This window comes from Schistocerca nitens, chromosome 2 (genome assembly GCF_023898315.1).
Source record: "Schistocerca nitens isolate TAMUIC-IGC-003100 chromosome 2, iqSchNite1.1, whole genome shotgun sequence".
NCBI lineage: Eukaryota > Metazoa > Arthropoda > Insecta > Orthoptera > Acrididae > Schistocerca > Schistocerca nitens.
The window spans coordinates 433,776,052-433,797,277 of NC_064615.1; the positions used below are offsets into that span (position 1 = coordinate 433,776,052).

The window sequence follows — 21,226 nt, forward strand, 5'->3', positions numbered from 1 at the left end:
CAAAATACTCACAAATTTTAGAAATGGTAATATAAAAGTGGCTTCCTAACTGTCACAATACAAACAATATTTTATTAAAGTCACAGTCTGGATTCCTAAAGGGTTCTGATACCGAGTAGGTTATTTAAACCTGCAGTGAAAATGTACTGATTTGTTAGAGAATAAATTATGGGCTACTGGCCGATTCTGCGCTCTGTCTAAAGCTTTTGACTGTGTAAATCACAATATCCTTTTAATTAAATCAGAATAATGTGGTGTAATAGGAAAGGCTACAAAATGGTTCTTATCATGATTTCTGACAGGAAACAAAGAGTATCCATGTGAAAAATTCTTTTAGGAAGATATGAGTCACCACACAACTGGTCACTAAATACATGTAGTGTCCCACTAGGTTCACCTTAGGGCTCTTACTTTTTCTTGTATATGTCAATGATCTTCCATCAGTGACATTACCTGATATGAAGTTTATTTTGTTTGCAGATGATACAAACATTGCAACAAATAGCAAATCAAGGATTGTTTCAGAGTCACAGGTTACTGAAATTTTTGTGGACATTAATGAATGCAGCTCAGAAGTTCTATGAGATCTGCTCCCAGTATGTGCCTAAGCCATGACAACAAGCAGATAGAAGAGGTTACTAGTGGTAAATTCTTGGAATTACAATGAAATTCAGTTGGGAGGAGCACACCACAGACCTGCTGAGGTACTAAATCAAATATTTAGTAGCAACGCAGATGTTGTCAGACATAGGTGATACAAAAATAAAAAAGCTAGTGCTATTCACTTAATTTCATACCATGCTGTCACATTGCGTCATTTTTTGGTGTAACTTATCAAGCCTAGTTAAAGTTTTCCAAGTCCAAGGTATCTAATACAAACTGTATATAGTGTGAACTCAAGAATGTCCAGCAGAGATCTGTCCAAGAAACCGGGGATACTAACTACAGCTTCCCAATATACTTATGGTTTGATTAAATGTTTCATAAGTAACATGTATCTTTTTCAAATCAACATTTCTGTTCATGAAATTAATAACAGAAATGAGAATAATCTTCATAAGGATTTGAAGTCACTTACTTTGGTTGAGCCTAAGAACGATCATATGCACCTCGGTATATTGTACATTTATATGTTTTGTGACAAGTTAAGTTATTCTTCTCATATGAAAACATTTTTCAGATTTTTAAGTTATTCCATTGTCTTTTTTGTTTCATGACACTTACTAAATCATTGAGGATAAATCACTATGGATCTATGGGATAAAGTATTTCTAATTTAATTTAATTTAATCAACCATGGTCTGTTTCAGATACATGATTACGCTGCTTCAGGAGCAGCCTGTAACTTGCTTACATGCTGTCTTTCTGGTAGGCAACATAAGGCAGAAAAATAACAATTAAGAATACTTTTTACACAAAAGAAAATTATTAATGGTGTACTTCAAGTCTCTTCATTAGGCCCTTTGTTATTCTTAAATTTTTATAAATGATTTATGACATCATAGGTAAGCAGCAGGGACACTGACACTTGCATGTGATAAGATCCTTGTTATTAAAGGACACAATGAAGTTGATTTACAGTTTAAGTCTTCGCAAGAACAACATTTACAAAAAGATGTTTCAGGCACAAATGTATGTTTGTATATGACAATAACACCCTCATCATTCTCTATCAAGCCTGATACTTCATCTGAGCATCTGCCAGATATCTTGAAATAAGCTATCGGAGACAGACATTGCATATTTTATTTATGTGTAGTACGAATTTCACACGTGTGCCAACCTTCTAAGTCTGCTATTGGTGTGCACTGTATTTCCACCAGACATTCAATGAAAAATAGTACAACAAGATTTATGGATAGTGGAGATTCATATGGCGAAAAATCTTATTCACCAGGAAACCAAATAATTAGATAATGTATGGAATCCAAATATTTTCATGACTTTTTCCTCAGTGAAGAAGACAGAATATGGCAAAAGGTAACGGTTAACAGCACTCCATAGAACAGCTGGGCTCCACTTCTTACCATCAAGTGCACTGCCTATGACAAGATTGGTTGGTCTTGTTATTATGACCTTTACATGTGAGCAAAATACATATAGAGTGCTAATAAATTGTGTTGTAGGAACCCAACATCAGTCTCTGATGGTTCATCTGAAAATGGCTGGAAGATGCCCTGGTGAAATATATTGAATAATGAATGGAAAATTGCTGCAATTTTACATCAGTTAGTATTCAGTATGGTGGGAAAATTTCAAGTTTCTTGAAAGAATGCATGATCTTTAGATATATTACAGAAAATGCATTTAATGCTGGCTCAACATAGCATTAAATGCATTTTTTGTCCACCTACAAAAATGCATGCCCTATTAGGTACAGTGAAAGGTGACTTGCGGTTCCATAAACCGCTTGTTTACCGTATCCCGTGTAAATGCGATATGGCATATATCAGGGAAACTGTATTACAGACAATGCAAGGAATGCAGAAGAAACACTGAATTTAAGCAACCAACAAAAGCTGTATCTGCAGAACACTGCATGCCTACAGGGGACTCCATGAAGTATGAGGATGTGCTATGACAGACTTCATATTTTTGACACTGTGTTCTGAAGGAGGCTACTGAAATATGAGTGGCTGATTGGCTGATCAATAGAGACACTGGGTTCACTCTCAGCAAAGCTGGGGATCCAGCACTTAGCCAACTAAAATCACAGTGTCAGCCGAGAGCAACTTTTGTGCCCGACACATGTCACAGGAGCACTGAGGGACCAGATTTCATGCCCAGCTTGTGGTGGTGCTGTCCCCCCACCACTCCACCATCGTGGCATGCGACCAGCAGTGGAGGAAGGGGTGGGGGACAATAAGAGTATAAAGGAGGCAGGATGTAGCAAAGACACTCATTCTACAGCTATCACCTGGAGATGACAGCAAGGTACACTGTTGAAATATTGTGTTACGAATATGACTGCACCTGACTGGACATCAGACAACAGTACAAACAACAGTATACTATTATCCAAATGATCCCTCACAGCCCAATATGTAACTGAATGGATTAAATTTTATTTTTCTTTGCAGAGTAGAACATGTCACAACTGTTACATTTAAGTGACCATTGGGACTGTATTAGCACCATGCTAAATTTCATAATGCCACACAAAACCCCTGAGACACAGACTTTTGTGTAATTTAGGCTAACATACCACTATTGTATCAGTGGATGTGTCACCTTTTAGGCATTTGATAGCTGTAACAAGTTTTCTTGACAACATGTCTACTGAGAGATCCACATCATACAGGTTTCATAACTGACACGTCATTTAAAATGGAGGTGCATAATGTATGCCACTGCCAATGGGCTCAATGCCAAGATACAGGGCTACAACTAAATATTTTACATGCAGCTGATGGCAAAAGCAAGAAATCTCTGAACAAATACGCTACAGAGCATCAAGCATAGAAGATTCTTAATTATAACATTTCACTTGTGCTACCCATCCCAGAGGTAGCTTGTTTTGAAACTTGATGCTGGAAAAAACTAATTGTTAGCAAGGAGTACAGACAAGTGGTTGGATTTAAACCATGATCATTAACTTGTGTGCTGATGTCCTAGGTTAAATTTCAGCTTTCTATGTCATGTCTAGCAGAGAAAAGTCCTGTAACTGGTAAACAGTGCATCAGACAGGAATATTCCCCATCCCCTAATTACTCACCTTATACAGGATTGTGAGTTGTGGATTGACTCATAAACAGCAGCAGCTTTCAAACTTTAATTTTCTCTCTCTTATAAGTGATGTTTTAAATTATATTAAATTAATATTTGCAGTGTAATATAATAATATTTCATTATGTTAAATCACTTCACTGCACTGCACTTAAATAAAATTTACATCTTTGACTCATTTCCATAGTCCCAAGATCCCTCCCTCTTCATGGGCTCTATGTAAAACAACTAATTTAATGTAATATAAGGTTCAATATATCTAAAAACAAATATGATGTGACTTGCCAAACGAAAGCATTGGCAGGTGTTTGTTTGTGTGTCTATCAACCTGCCAGCGCTTTCATTTGGCAAGTCACATCATCTTTGTTTTTAGATATATTTTTCCCACGTGGAATGTTTCCCTCTATTATATTAATATAAGGTTCAGCTATATCTCTGAGGACTAGAACAACAGATAATTTCTGAAATATTAGGTGAATGATTTATAACCACTGAACAAACTCCATAAAGATAGCAGTTGCAGAAGCTTTCAAGTGTATTGAACAAATGAAGATCAGTAAATAGTCATTGCTTATTACTTACCCACTCTAGACATAAAATATCACTCTCTACACACACACACACACACACACACACACACAAGACAGAGAGAGCAAGAAAATGTATTCTCTTATACTTACGTCATTGTCTGAATTTCCACAAATTGAACAGCATTTACATTCGATACATTGCCATCTGTATTTCCGCACTGAAATGATCATGTTAGGTGTGAACTGCAGACAGGTTGGGTGACCTAAATAACGTAAAAAATTGTGAAAAAAGTTACTCAAATAATAGTCCATTTACACTGGAAGTGTTTTCAATACTTAACACAAAAAAGGTTCAACGTTAGTAACATAACTAAAACATGAAATTGAGTATCTTCGAACCACAAACAATCCTGGAACTTAAATAAAGTTTTCCAGTTACAAAATTTTATGTACAAACAACCCATAAAGTGAAACACCAATGCCCATTAGTTGTCTTTCATAATGATCTACTGGTACGCCACAAATGTGAGTCAACTCTACAAATAAATATGAAAATATGTAGTATAGTTTCAATGGAAGTGTACCTTTAATTCATCCAATCATTTCTCTCTTAAAGTCACACCGTAAAATAATATCAACTCTTCCAAGTTACAGTCCATATAATGTGGAATGGCGTTCTGTTACACATAAAATCTTCACACAATATCTTCAGATCTTATATTTTTATTAGACCTGCTTTTTGCATTACAGATCATAACTCTAAATACTTTGCCTCTAAGATACATCACCTCACACAGAAAAATATGTCACAATGCTAATGAATAACTGTTTTTGGTATTTAATTGGGCATGGTGATACCACAGATATTACAAAAAATATTAGCTTTACAACCATATCACATAGCTTAACTGACAGAAAAATATTGGATAATGTGTCTCAGGATGAACATGCTCACGTTACAGAAAGAGCAGCACACTAGCTTGTGAAACAGGACTTTGAGTGGGACCTGGTTTGAATATATAAAGCAGATTAATGACCGTTAGTCTTGTCCAATGGCCTGGGTGTGGTTTTTATGCAGTTTTCCAAGTTTACGTAGGTGAATGGTAGGTTGTTCCCCAATCTCTGATTCATAAAATAAAACATAGAATGAATTTCACACGACTCCCACACAGTTGGCAGTTTCAGAGGCAGTGGAGATGTAAGGAGGAATATGGGGAGAAGGAATACTGCAGAAATTGTCAGCTAGAAGGTCTAAGTCCAGGATCTTCTAAATGAAATTAAATAACACACATTAATAATTTAGAATGAATGCACACCAATGTGATATAGATAGCTTTTCCCCCCAAAAAAATCGTCAGATATATAAAATTTAAACACAAAAATCCTCTAAAGTAGCATTAAATGGATTTGCCAGTTAGGATGTAATTTCCAATACACGCATTTTTTTAAATTCTGAAAGTAGCAGTAATAACATGACGGGAGCGAAAAACTATCTACAGATAGTACAGAAACCAGACTATACTTATAAGAGTTGATGGACACGGAAGGAAAGCAGGGTTGTAGTCTTTCACCAACATTATTCAATCCGTACACTGAGCAAGTGTCAAAGGAAACCAAGGAGAAATCTGGAAAGGAAATTAAAATTCTGGGTGAAGAAATAACAACATTTGGGGTCTGCCAGTGACAGTGCAATTTTGTCAGAGACTGCAAAAAATCTGAAGGATCAGAGAAATAAATTGGATAATGTATTGAAAAGACATTACAAGGTGAACATCAACAAAAGTAAAACACAGGTAACTTAGTGTAGTCAAAATAACCAGGCAATGCTGAAGGAATTAGGCTGGGAAATGAGACACTAAAAGCAGTAGACACATTTTGTTACTTGGGCAGCAAATTAAGTGATGATGGACAAAGTAGAGAAGATATAAAATGTAGACTGACAATCACAAGAAAAGATTTTGTAAAAAGAGAATGTTGTTAACATTTAATATGGATTTAAGGTTACAAAGTCTCTTCTATTTTTATTTGTGGGGGTGTTACCAATAAACAGTTCAGACAAGATGCAAATAGAAACTCTTGAAATGTGATGCTACAGAAGAATCCTAAAGCTTACATGGGTAGATCGAATAACTAATGGAGAGGCACTGAATCAAACTGGAGAAAAAAGAAATTTATGGCACAACTAAAGAAGGGATAGATTCATAGGACACATTCTAAGGTATGAATGAATTATCAGTTTGGTATTAAAGTGAGTGAAGAGGGTAAAAACTGTAGAAGGGGCCAAGGCTTAAGTACATTGTGCAATTTTAAATGGATGTATGTTGCAGTAGTTTTGCAGAGATGAAAGGCTAGCACAGGATAGACTAGTGTGCAGAGCTGCATCAAACCAGTCTTCAGACTGAAGACCATAATAAACATTTTATTCCATGACTTAACACTCACTAATACTTAGCTGTCTTCCAATTTATCACAGAAATAACACTTTGTATATGGTTGATAAATTCACATTGTAAATAAGCTGGTACAGACATTATTTATATTAAAATAATGTACACTCTTAAGCTCACTAGACAAAAAATTAATTGCCTTCTTCTCAGTAGCATGCATTCCTTTCATTAGCTTGATAACTGCTGTGATTCAATGTGGCGTGGATTGGATAAGGTTCTGAGATGTACAAGGCATTAACGTAAAACAACTCCTGCCACAAATGCTCGTGACTATCAATCACACTGTGTTGGTGAAATCCATTGAGTTTCGTCTTGTTCCATGAAGCACTAAATATTTTTTGCTGGGTTAAAAGTGGATGAAGGAAGGAAGGAAGATTGGGTTTAATGTCCCAGCGACATCAAGGTCAATTGAGATGGAGCCAAGCTTCGACTGTGTCAAGGATGGGGAAGGAAATCGGCTGTGCCCTTTCAAAGGAACTATCCTGGCATTTGCCTGAAGCAATTTAGTGAAATCACAGAAAACCTAAATCTGGATGGCTGGACACGGGTTTGAACTGTTGTTTCCTCCCAAATGTGAATACAGGGTTCTAACAACTGTGACATCTTGCTCGGTCGAAGTATATGAATTTGCAGAGGCAGCCCAGACGTGTAATTTCTGCAGAATGTCTCTAATGCCAAGCACAGTTCTGGCCCAATAACTGCTGTTCAGGGATAAGGTAGGTAATATGATTTTCATGGAAATGCTGTGTGGCTCTAGGGCCTTGCGTCGGGTAGACCGTTCGCCTGGTGCAAGTCTTTCGAGTTGACGCCACTTTGGCGACTTGTGTGTTGATGGGGATGAAATGATAATGATAAGGACAACACAACACCCAGTTCCTGAGCAGAGGAAATCTCCAACCCAGCCGGGAATCGAACCCGCGCCATTAGGTATGACATACCATTGCGCTACCACTCAGCTACCAGGGGCGGACATACGATTTTCATGAAAATGCTGGGCAAATGGCACAATCTGTTTTTAGAACATCTCAGAACCTTCCACAGCTTCCATTGCCCCGATCTAGCATGCAGCTTTCCTAGCACGCCCTCCCAAGATACATGATGAATACAAAATCAACCTTCATTGACATAATGACAGAAACATGACCTATCTGACTACATGTTTACGGTTCCCCACAGTCCATGAGCTGTATCTCTTTGCCTAGTGTAGGTGAACAACTATTTAGGCAAGAATGAGTAAAGCTCTTTTGCATGCAACTAAATTCCAAATGCATGTTCAATGTAGCTTCTTGTAGGGTGTTGACAATGTACAGCAATTCCTGCTTTGTAGCTAGCTATGAAGTGGGACACTGGCTAATGGTCTCATCCATAATGATTTTCTCTTGGGTACATTTCAGATGTAAATTACTTGCTGACTTTTGATGTCTGCTGTGGTAAACATATACAAGAGGACATGGTAATCCAACTGAGAAATGAACCACATTCTTCAAGGGACTGCAAAACACAGTCACCATCTTTTCATATATTCTCTGAGCACCTGACCTGACTCCACCTTTTTATATGCCTGAACTTACAATTAGCTTTGACATGTAGAAATGCATATTTTTTGTCAAGTGTGCTTATGTTGTATATCGCAGAGTATATTTGAGGTAGGAAGATGGTTTTCTTTTACTGTAATGGCAGAAGATAGTCTATAATGCATTAACCAGTGCACTACATATAGATGCATGAAATTGGCAAAACATGGGTAACGCAATAGGAACATTATCTGCCTTTTGACATCTGACTGGTCAAGCATGCTTAGATTTAAGAAGTGTATCAATGATGTGGGCTAAAACTATTTTTCACTGACGGTGACTGCTAACCAATGAACAATACTGTCATCAATACAACTGACATCAGAACTCAATAAGTATTTCAACAACTGCCTCTGAAATCACCATTTGATGTGAGCCATGAAAAATGAATATTTAGTCAGTGCAAACCCTAAATATCTTATCAAAACCAAGGAAGTCCACATGATACAAATTATGGTGAAACCATGCAACATGACAAACAATAAAAAGTAACACAGTCTAATGAACCATTCTTGATCTTATTCCCCACAACAGTTTAGCTGTAGCTATATCATTAATATCAATATGCAGCAGTATTTTGAAACATATATTGTGTTTGAAGAGAACAGTCAACTGACACACAGTCAACACGGTTTAGAAAACATGATTCTTGTGAAACATAACTGGCTCTTTACACACACAAAGAGTTGAGTGCTACCGACAACGGATTTCAAATTGATTCTGTATTTCCTGAAGGCTTTTGACACTGTAACACACAAGCAGCTTGTAGTGAAATTGCGTGCCTATGGAATATTGGCTCAGTTATGACTGGATTTGTAATTTCCTGTCACAGAGGTCACATTTCATAGTAACTGACAGAAAGTCATCGAGTAAAACAGTAATGATTTCTGGCATTCCACAGAGCAGTGTTATAGGCTCTTTGCTGTTCCTTATCTATATAAACGATTTAGGAAACCATCTGAGCAGCCATCATGGGTTGGCTGCAGATGATGCTGTCATTTATTGACTAGTAAAGTCATCAGAAGATTAAAGCAAATTGCAAAATGATTTAGAAAAGATATCTGTATGGTGCAAAAATAGGCAATCGACCCCATATAATGAAAAGTGTGAGGTCATCCACATGAGTGCTAAAAGGAATCCATTAAACTTCGGGTGCACGATAAATTAGTAAAATCTAAAGGCCGTAAATTCAACTAAATACCAAGGAATTACAATTGCAAACAACATAAATTGGAAAGAACACACAGAAAATGTTGTAGGGAAGGCAAACAAAAGACTGTGTTTTATTGGCAGGACACTTAGAAAATGAAACAGATCTACTACAGAGACTGCCTACACTATGCTTGCCCAGCCTCTTTTGGAATACTGATGTGCAGTGTGGGATCCTTATGAGATAGGACTGATGGAGAACATTGAGAAAGTTCAAAGGAGAGCTGCACATTTTGTATTACTGCGAAACAGGAGAGAGAATGTCACTGATATGATACAGGACTTCTGGTGGACATAATTAAAACAAAGGCATTTTTGAAAACAAAGGCGTTTTTGAAAACAAAGGCTTTTTTTATTGTGGAGGAAACTTCTCATGAAATTTCAATCGCCAACTTTCTTCTCTGAATGCAAAAATATTTTGTTTGTGCTGACCTACATAGGAAGAAACAATCATCATAATAAAATAAGGGAAAGCAGAGCTTGCACAGAAAGTTACAGGTGTTCATTTTTCCAGAGTGCTGTTCAAGATTGGAATAAGAGAGAATTATTGTGAAGGTGGTTCGATGAATCGTCTGCCAAGAAGTTACATGTGATTTGATGAATAGCCAAGTGGATGTACATTTGGAGGAGGAAGGGAGACATTCAGAGGTTTAAGCATTCATCTGCGTACCTACTGCTTATTGTTATAGATGGAAGCAAAACTCTGACGCTGTAAGTAACAATTTTCAGTGTTTTATTCACTGTAATGTTGCAAACCTAAACAAAGTATTGACATAGACAAATTTAACATTTTAGGTGTTCAAGTGAATCATATTGCAGAGATGTTATCTTCAATGAGGATGCTGTTTTCCAAGATGGCAGTGTTACAGTTCACAGCAGCATGGTTTGTCAAACATGCAAATGAGCTTCAGTAACTACTGTGAACCAACAAATTTGAATATTATCAAACATCTATGATGAGGTACAGAGCCAATAACCTAACACAGATCTCCATATCTGTCATTATGGGAAGTTTTGCAATAACTGACGAATGGTACAATATTTCTGTTAGAAACATCTCAAATGGTACTTATACCTTCAAAAACAAATTACTACCATACAGCTAGCTATATATGGCCCAAAGTTATAAATCATGTTCATTCAAATGTTTCCACTATTTCTGTATACAACTGTCAGTAGTGTAGCAAAATCTGAAGACAGACTCCGTAACCTGATAAAAGCTCTGACCTTAACATTCTAACATAGTGGTGCCTCAATAAAAAAAGTTGCATAAAAGTCAGTTTTAAGGAGTATTAAAGTCCTTTGATAATATTCACTACAACAAACAAATGAATTGGTGAAAAGTACAGATACCAACAAATATTACACAAGTTACATGGTTTCACCTCATCTGTTACTGCTTGATTTGCATGTGTTTTTATTTACTGCATTTCATACGATTAGCCTTCCAGGCCATTCTCAAGTGTTGTAGGTACCTGAAACATTGATGGTATGGAGGAATACTCACATAATAGCTCCATATGTCCACCATGGCACATGGGAACAGAGACTGCAATAGTTCAGCTTATAACTAACAGAAATTGTTGCTTTCAAAGTGAGAGCATACTCTTGGAAGTATTTATATATATCTAAAAACAAAGATGATGTGACTTACCGAACGAAAGCGCTGGCAGGTCGATAGACACACAAACAAACACAAACACACACACAAAATTCAAGTTTTCGCAACAAACTGTTGCCTCATCAGGAAAGAGGGAAGGAGAGGGAAAGACGAAAGGATGTGGGTTTCCAATCCCAGGAGATCTCTGCCCAAACTCTTTGTCTTTAAATATGTCTGCTTGTGTCGGTATATGTGTGGATGGATATGTGTGTGTGTGTGTGTGTGTGTGTGTGTGTGTGTGTGTGTGTGCGAGTGTATACCTGTCCTTTTTTTCCTTTTTTCTCCCTAAGGTAAGTCTTTCCGCTCCTGGGATTGGAATGACTCCTTACCCTCTCCCTTAAAACCCACATCCTTTCGTCTTTCCCTCTCCTTCCCTCTTTCCTGATGAGGCAACAGTTTGTTGCGAAAGCTTGAATTTTGTGTGTGTGTTTGTGTTTGTTTGTGTGTCTATCGACCTGCCAGCGCTTTCGTTCGGTAAGTCACATCATCTTTGTTTTTAGATATATTTATATATATCATTAGAAAAGAAAGTTACTTCAATACAGTAAAAGTCCTCTCTGCATGATGTTAACACATTGCTAAAACTTCTTGTGCACACATTCATACTGACTACACACACCCATCCTGTAGGGCTGAAATTTGTCCCTTGTGTAAAATACAGAAAATAAAAAACTTGGAAAGCCAGCAAGAAAACAGAGGAGGTGTAACTATGTCTCTCACTTTCAATAAATTCATGACTGAGGTACCCCATATAAATAAAATAAAATATTACAGATACACAACAAAAAACATATGCATTGGCCCTTCACCTATTGTTCAATTATACAGATAAATTTAAGAAAAAGCTGTAATAAAGAACTGAATGAAAGTGGCATATTTTTTCCATTGCTGCTCTACAATATAAATTCTGAAATACTAATGAGAGAAATCCTACACAAATAGAGTGGATTTTGCACAAATTTTCACACAGTTATAACTTCACACAAACCTAAAGATTCTGATTGTATTACAGGGTAAGATAACTATGGTAGGATGGAAAAATTCTTAATTCTTTATGATGATTATTTGGAAAAAGAAGCAAGATAGCAGAATTTTGGTATCAGATTTTTTAAAGTGAGCAGTAACATTAATAGGAAATCTAACAGAAAATAAATATCAGATTTATCAAAAAATGGAAATCCAGGACGGAATGTAACAATATAACGAAAAAGATAGTTGCTATTGAGCGTACAGCGGTGATGCTAAGGCGCAGAAGACTTTCTGTGACTCAGCATCTCTGCTGTATGGTATGTAGCAACTCCCTTTTTATTATAATGTCAGATTTTTGTCACACAATGTCCGGAAAATGGTAAAAAATAAGGCCGCTATTCTCAAAGCAGTTTTAACCAGGATGCCATTTTTCAAATGAAATGCCACAGAAAACCCAAATCAAAAATTCTGAAATGTGATGGATTTCAAACTGATGTTATCTGAGCTACTTAAGAAGAAAAATTATATGCTGCAAAAACACTCTTAGAGCTCTAGTGTGAGGTGTTAGATGCTGGGGGACGGGTGGACTGTCAGTTTGCTTTAGCACAAGTATTATTGTTACCAGAAAGGTTGAAAACCTCAACTGTACAAAGAAAATTTTGCTGCCATGATGGTATGCAGTGAACTCCACAAACAAGCAGTTGACATCCGCTCCATTTTCCACCACTGCCTGACCAAAACCGGTTACCACAAAATAAATGTCTTTTGCAGTTGAGATCGTTTGTGTTCATTTTTAAAGTACATTTTGCCAGATCACTGTTTTCCACAGAAACATTCTCAAACATTACTTAAAACCCAGTTTTGAAACTAATTTTATAATTACACACATAGTAAACACACCACTGTAGTGGTAACTGGACTAAAGAAAAACAGTGCCCAAACCTGTGCTGTTACCATAGAATTGCAGGCACTATTCTTTTTAGGTGACTAACCAATTCACTGCAAATCAACATATATTTTACAAGCACTGACAATGTGAAACTCCAGTTTACTCTTTGTACTCATGAGATTCAGAAGCCTATGGAAGTCGCCGACATGGTCCTGTACTGGCAATTTGAAAGCACAATACATGTTTACAGAATATTTGATTCTCAAAAGGGAGATGTAAGCAGAAGCAAAAGCAGCACTTCGTGTATTACAATGAAATGTGATAGGACCATTATGACTCACTTTATACATGACCATCTATCTGATATCAGTTGCTCTTTGAGGCTGTTCATAAATGAGTCACACTGATAAAAAAATTAGTGAAAAATTTGGGAAAACCTGCAGATAATCAGCATCTGTTGCAAAAGGAACATAAGCAAATATACTGAAATTCCTGCACTATATAAAGGTGCCATTATACTCATCTTCTCATGCATTTTTCTGAATGGAACTAGAAAGGGGAAAATGATAGTAGTACACTATGTCACAGATTGTACTGTACTATGAGGAGGAGAGATGTAGCCCTAACACTATAATACTTTACATTCCCTAATGTCTTGTGGCTAATGTTTACATCAAAAATTTCAAGTATTTTTATTAACCTGAAATAGTACTTGGTGTGTTGAGATGCTGCACAATAAACTCGGTCACAGTTGCCTGTTGACATAAGAGGAACACATATATTCTTGTCTTTGTTGTGTGTTCTTGTAATTTATTTTGCAGATGTGATCTTTCTCACTCTCATTTTAATTTTCTTCCATCTTCTTCAGTTTTTCCTCAAGTATATTCTACAATTCATTTAGCATCAGCACTAAAACTTTCTTGTTCAACACAACCAGAATTTTATTGGTGTTACAGTGTTTACACCACAAAAATCCTAAGGAAACACTTGTTTTCTACAAATCCTCAGCATGTTCACATACACTTATGTACACACTTGATTAACTGTAACTATGAGGCAAATCCTTCTGAACTACTTCCATATTGAATAGTTTTAGTCACAGATATCGACAAACTGACAGAAAAGCTGGAAATATCTATGGCCATACTGTGCAAACCACTGTGAAGTGCATGGCAGAGGGGACTTTCCACTGTACCAGTTATTGGGGCTCCTTCCATTCCATTTATGTATGAAGCACAAGAAGAATGATTATTCACATGCTCCTGTGTACACTGTAATTAGTCAAATCTTGCCTTTGCGGTCTCTGTGGGACTATGTGCACAGGGACTGCAGTATATGCCTACACTCATAGCTTGGAAAACTAGTTCTTCAATCTTTATAAGTATCCTTTCACGAGATGTTTTGCGTTTAACTTCAAGCACCTGCCAGATCAGTTTTTCAGCATCTCTGTGATGGTCTTCCAAGGGGCAAACAAACCTGTGATTATTTGTACTGCCCTTCTTTATATATGTTCAGTATCCCCCATTAGACCTTTGTGGTCCAAGTCCCATGCACTTGATCAATATTCTAGGATGAGTCTCAACGGTGTTTTGTACCTAATCTGCTCTGCAGACACACTGCACATCCCTACTAGCCGTTACACATGGGTATTTGTGTGAGTTAACAAATACCAATTGTGACTCACTGATAATGTAGTCATAGGATACTACATTTTTTGTTTCGTGAAAATGTGCAACATTTTACATTTCTGGACATGTTTCTCAATGCCTTTGACACTAATCTTTGCAGTGTTGAGAATTAAGTAGGAGCAATACTCCTGGGTTTTCCTTTGTAAAGGAACATCCGAAAACTGAGCTCAGGGTTTCCGATACTGCTTTGCTAACCTTAATTTCAATTCCTGTCTTGTCTATGAGTGTCTGGATACTAACTCTGGTGCTATTAACAGCCTTTATCGATCACCACAATTTCTTTGGGTTTTGGAAAAGATCTGTCAACAATATTCTGCTACAGCGGTTTTTGAAAACTTCACACATTAGACTTTTGATAAACAAATGTGTTTTATTTAGTATCTCTTTATCTATAGCCCTATGCTTTGCTTTTGGCTTTCTGTTCTTCTAAACTTGAGCCACAGTGTTCTACATAATGAAGATTGAAAGACGAATTCACACACATAACACTATACAGATTAGTTGATGCTACTTCCCTGAAAAGGAAGAGTAACAAACAGAAATGATCCTAAATATAAGTTAGAAGATGCTAAAAAAAGAAATACAAAAAAATGGAAATGTTTTAAAAGAAGATGGGAAAGTCAGTCAGGGTCTTCAAACCAAGAGAAACTAAAAAGGTTAGGCATGGAGGAAATCTAATGATGGGATGAAATTCGCAAATGGAAGATGTTAACAGTACAACCATGGAAGTAGAACAGTTTTCCAGTCTGAGGCAAGCACATATGTAACTGAAGTAGGTAGGAGAAACAAAAGAAAAGAAGAAAGAAAAATAGTGCATAGGGTGAAGATTCGGCTAAAAATAGGGATTTGAACCACCGTTCATTCAATCCAAAGGATTTGAACCACCGTTCATTCAGTCCAATGTCTTACCAGTGCCTAACCTAGCTCAGTGCAAACAGATGTAGTGGCATTGCAGTAGAAATATTATTAAATATACTACATTTCTCAACATTCTTTCATAGTCATGGTATACTGTGAACAGAAGACTGACATTAATGACTTCACTACTGATGACTGTTGAATGCCATTCTCCTCCTTAGCAATACAATTCACACATAAAATATGAACAAATTTCTGAGATAGAAAAGAGAAATGATAAACATCTTAACAAAATAAACTGGAAATTGTGAATATTATTACGCATTAAATTTCTATTGAAAAAAGAAATGCTGTGGAATGCATGTGACTGAAAAAATGATCTTCAAATAAACTGCTATATATGCTAAAGTAGGAAATATAGTAGGTGAATATGGATTGGGGCTAAGAAATGAAAGAGGAAGCCGTCTGGTAGAATTTTGCACAGAGCATAGCTTAATCATAGCTAACACTTGGTTCAAGAATCATAAAAGAAGGTTGTATACATGGAAGAACGCCGGAGATACTAAAAGGTATCAGATAGATTATATAATGGTACGACAGAGATTTAGGAACCAGGTTTTAAATTGTAAGACATTTCCAGGGGCAGATGTGGACTCTGACCACAATCTATTGGTTATGAACTGTAGATTAAAATTGAAGAAACTGCAAAAAGGTGGGAATTTAAGGAGATGGGACCTGGATAAATTGACTAAAACAGAGGTTGTACAGAGTTTCAGGGAGAGCATAAGGGAACAATTGGCAGCAGTGGGGGAAAGAAGTACAGTAGAAGAAGAATGGGTAGCTCTGAGGGATGAAGTAGTGAAGACAGCAGAGAATAAAGTAGGTAAAAAGACGAGGGCTAGTAGAAATCCTTGGGTAACAGAAGAAATATTGAATTTAATTGATGAAAGGAGAAAATATAAAAATGCAGTAAATGAAGCAGGCAAAAAGGAATACAAACGTCTCAAAAATGGGATCGACATGAAGTGCAAAATGGCTAAGCAGGGATGGCTAGAGGACAAATGTAAGGATGTAGAGGCTTGTCTCACTAGGGGTAAGATAGATACTGCCTACAGGAAAATTAAAGAGACCTTTGGAGAGAAGAGAACCACTTGTATGAATATCAAGAGCTCAGATGGCAACCCAGTTCTAAGCAAAGAAGGGAAGGCAGAAAGGTGGAAGGAGTATATAGAGGGTCTATACAAGGGCGATGTACTTGAGGACAATATTATAGAAATGGAAGAGAATGTAGATGAAGATGAAATGGGAGATATGATACTGCGTGAAGAGTTTGACAGAGCACTGAAAGACCTGAGCAGAAACAAGGCCCCGGGAGTAGACAACATTCCATTAGAACTACTGACAGCCTTGGGAGAGCCAGTCCTGACAAAACTCTACCATCTGGTGAGCAAGATGTATGAGACAGGCGAAGTACCCTGAGACTTCAAGAAGAATGTAATAATTCCAATCCCAAAGAAAGCAAGTGTTGACAGATGTGAAAATTACCGAACTATCATTTTAATAAGTCACAGCTGCATAATACTAACATGAATTCTTTACAGATGAATGGAAAAACTGGTAGAAGCCGACATCGGGGAAGATCAGTTTGGATTCCGTAGAAATATTGGAACACGTGAGGCAATAATGACCTTACGACTTATCTTAGAAGAAAGATTAAGGAAAGGCAAACCTACGATTCTAGCATTTGTAGACTTAGAGAAAGCTTTTGACAATGTTGACTGGAATACTCTTCCAAATTCTAAAGGTGGCAGGGGTAAAATACAGGGAGCGAAAGGCTATTTACAATTTGTACAGAAACCAGATGGCAGTTATGAGTCGAAGGACATGAATGGGAAGCAGTGGTTGGGAAGGGAGTGAGACAAGGTTGTAGCCTCTCCCCAATGTTATTCAATCTGTATATTGAGTAAGCCGTACAGGAAACAAAAGAAAAATTCGGAGTAGGTATTAAAATCCATGAAGAAGAAATAAAAACTTTGAGGTTCGCCGATGACATTGTAATTCTGTCAGAGACAGCAAAGGACTTGGAAGAGCAGTTGAACGGAATGGACATTGTCTTGAAAGGAGGATATAAGATGAACATCAACAAAAGGAAAACGAGGATAATGGAATGTAGTCGAATTAAGTCGGGTGATGCTGAGGGAATTAGATTAGGAAGTGAGACACTTAAAGTAGTAAAGGATTTTTATTATTTGGGGAGCAAAATAACTGATGATGGTCGAAGTAGAGAGGATATAAAATGTAGACTGGCAATGGCAAGGAAAGCATTTCTGAAGAAGAGAAATTTGTTAACATCGAGTATAGATTTAAGTGTCAGGAAGTCGTTTCTGAAAGTATTTGTATGGAGTGTAGCCATGTATGGAAGTGAAACAGGGACGATAAATAGTTTGGACAGGAAGAGAATAGAAGCTTTCGAAATGTGGTGCTACAGAAGAATGCTGAAGATTAGATGGGTAGATCACATAACTAATGAGGAGGTATTGAATATAATTGGGGAGAAGAGGAGTTTGTGGCACAACTTGACGAGAAGGGACCGGTTAGTAGGACATGTTCTGAGGCATCAAGGGATCACAAATTTAGCATTGGAGGGCAGCGTGAGGGTAAAAATCGTAGAGGGAGACCAAGAGATGAATACACTAAGCAGATTCAGAAGGATGTAGGTTGCAGTAGGTACTGGGAGATGAAGAAACTTGCACAGGATAGGGTAGCATGGAGAGCTGCAACAAACCAGTCTCAGGACTGAAGACCACAATAACAACACGCTAAAGAAACAGTTTAGTGTGCAAGACACATTTTTAAGTGAGAGACGGCTTTTCACAATATTGTGATATTTATAATACTATTAGAACATGAAGCACCACATCATCAGAACATTAAATACAAAACATGCACATGCTGACAATGAAGTTATTTTGAAAACTGAATGAAGCTGAGTGAAAATTATTTGTCACAACTGTTCTGCTTTAACTGTGGGGAAAATGAAACAAAAATTACTAAATTGGTAACATAGATTGAAGGGTCGAACCTGCCTTGTTTGCAAGTTTCCGTATCAGCTAGAAGACAGCAAATACTACACCAGGCATGTTGCAATGAGAAGAGGTGAGAAACCAAGAACCTACTGAGAAAACTTTGCAACTGCTGTTTTAGAATCTATATCATTAAATACAAATATTGATGAAAGAAGTGTACATTGCCAACAAAAAAAAAAAGGACATTGATAAATACTGGAATTTCTTTTGCACTAGCCACGTACCGTATTTACTTGAATCTAAGCCGCACATTTTTTCTGGTATTTGTAATCCAAAAAACCGCCTGCGGCTTAGAATCGAGTGCAAAGTAAGTGGAAGTTCTGAAAAATGTTGGTAGGTGCCACCACAACTAACTTCTGCTGTCGAATATATGTACGGCTACACAGGCATGCTTTGCAGGCACAAAGATAAATACTGGCGCCAAAACCTCTGTGTCAGTAAATAAATTAAAGAAAAGGTAGGAGAATGTAAACAATATGCCATGTATTCTTTCGTGTTTGCTACTAGCTCATTTAAATCCTGTCTGCCTAAAAACTAGAGTGAGACAACAGCAAACGCAGCAGAATATACATGTAACATCATGTTTATATTCGTATTATTCTTAAGCTGAATAGTGATACAGTCAGAAATGAAGCACGGCAACTGACGAGATTTTTAAATCTAAGATGACTAATTCCTGTGCAGAATGTAATGTACTAAATAGGCGTCTGCAAAGATTTTCAAATGGAGAAAAATTTTCGCTAAACTCTTGTTCAGAACATCTTCTATCATATGCAGTCTATTATTTGGTTCTTGTTGATCATTATCAAAGAAAGCAACCCAGTAAGTAACAACAAATAGCAGTCTCTTGCCATTGTTTTGCTTATGAGACAATTCCTCACTTTTTTTTTATTGTAAGCGGCGGTAGCGCGCACAAAAGCAAGCCATGCCGCGAGCGGCGACAGGTCGTAAACACTAATTATCAGAATGCGACAAACAATGCATGACAGTACAATAATGCATTTTCAGCTTACGTTAGAGTGACGTAAACACCTATAACAAAGAGACCGGCACTTATCAGATCAAAGCAAAATAAGCAATCGATTCAAACCAGACAAAGCACCTTAAAAAGGAAGGGTACCCGTATAAATACAGATGGAGTGCCTGACACATAGCAATGGCTACTTGGTAATGCTTAACTGTTAAGATTATGACTCAAACCAAACTACTGTAACTGTATCTTCATCCATTCGACCTAAATTGTGTCTCATGTTACAATGGACCAACTTTGTTTCGATTTGGAGGTGCGGTCTAAGACTTTCCTCTCCCCTTGAACTTCGAGTCTCAAATTTCAGGTGCGGCTTAGATTCGGGAAATTTTTTTTCCCTTGATTTCGAGTCTCATTTTTCAGGTGCGGCTTAGATTCGAGTAAACACGGTAACTACTGTGCTAAATATTTGTGGCATACTAAAGATGTATGGGGACTTGATCAGATTCCTACTTTAGGTGGGAGATGCTCTTTCAATTCAGACATTTGAGCGTGGTTTTTTATTCAGTTATAAAGAAACACTTTGATTTAATAGCTTTACAAATATTTCAGCTTTTTGTAAATTTGTCTACCTTTTTGTTCATCACTTGAATGTGGGTTGTGATCTGCCTTTGTAATCATTATGGAAATTCCACTGTTGATATACTTCTAAATCTGTTAAGGAACCAGGATTGTATATAATTTTGGCTGTACTCATACAGATAATAATATTAGACAGATAGCCAAGTTTTGAATTCAACAAGGAATCCACAGTCATTTTGCTAAAGCAACGAATCTAATAATATTACAATTTCAACCGACAGAACAACAGATAATTATCTGTGCCAGAAAAATGTGTAGCCTAGCTTCAATAGCCTATGAATGAAACAATTTACAACAGCAACACTTAACTAAATTACAAAGAAAATTGAAGGGTTTAAAGCCGAACAGCTTCATCTTTTGATTTCTAAGCTGCATATGATTGGAATTCGCATTTCATCCAACATATTCTAAGAGAATAATGCAATAAATTTTCTTCACATTCCTTTTGGGTCTACTGCTACGTAGCAACATGAAAGACCAGAATACTAAAATAATAAAAATTTCATTGCAGTATGCTTTCTCTGGGTGTACTCTGGGTCTCAAAGAGAGCTGCTGCCATAGAACCTAAACATTACTTACTTTGCCATTTAAAAATTTCATATTGTGACACAACACCTCTCTCAGCAGAATTTTAAAGAAACTGACATCAGCCATAGAAAGCTATGTGGTTATATCAATAAAATGAACATTCATATTATAAAGATGTTGCTCAATTTTGCAGCTAATGTGTGGAAAATAATGTGAGGAGAAGAGGGGAAAAAACCCAAGTGAACATTAACATTTAAATCAAGTTCCAATTTCTTTTCAAACAGATCAGCTTATCTAACAATCTAAATTTGATAGTTCCTTGAACTATTACGGTAATCAGTATTTAGTTAACAGATGACTTTGTTACGATAAAAAAAATCACAGTGCTGAATATCTATTTTGTTCGCACATTCTTCAGTAACATTAATTACTATGTGTACTATCAATTTTGCC

The 21,226-nt window shown here is 36.9% G+C and overlaps 1 protein-coding gene across 3 annotated transcripts in view; it reads right to left on the reverse strand.

Annotated features, from left to right (window-relative positions):
• The window catches only part of LOC126236301 (zinc finger protein ubi-d4), a 223,512-nt gene that overhangs the window by 17,507 nt on the left and 184,779 nt on the right, over positions 1-21,226 (reverse strand). For all 3 annotated transcript variants that reach the window (XM_049945499.1, XM_049945498.1, XM_049945497.1), the window contains one exon: positions 4,407-4,519. In XM_049945499.1, coding sequence (XP_049801456.1) covers positions 4,407-4,519 — 113 coding nt within the window. The remainder of the gene's footprint in view (positions 1-4,406; positions 4,520-21,226) is intronic.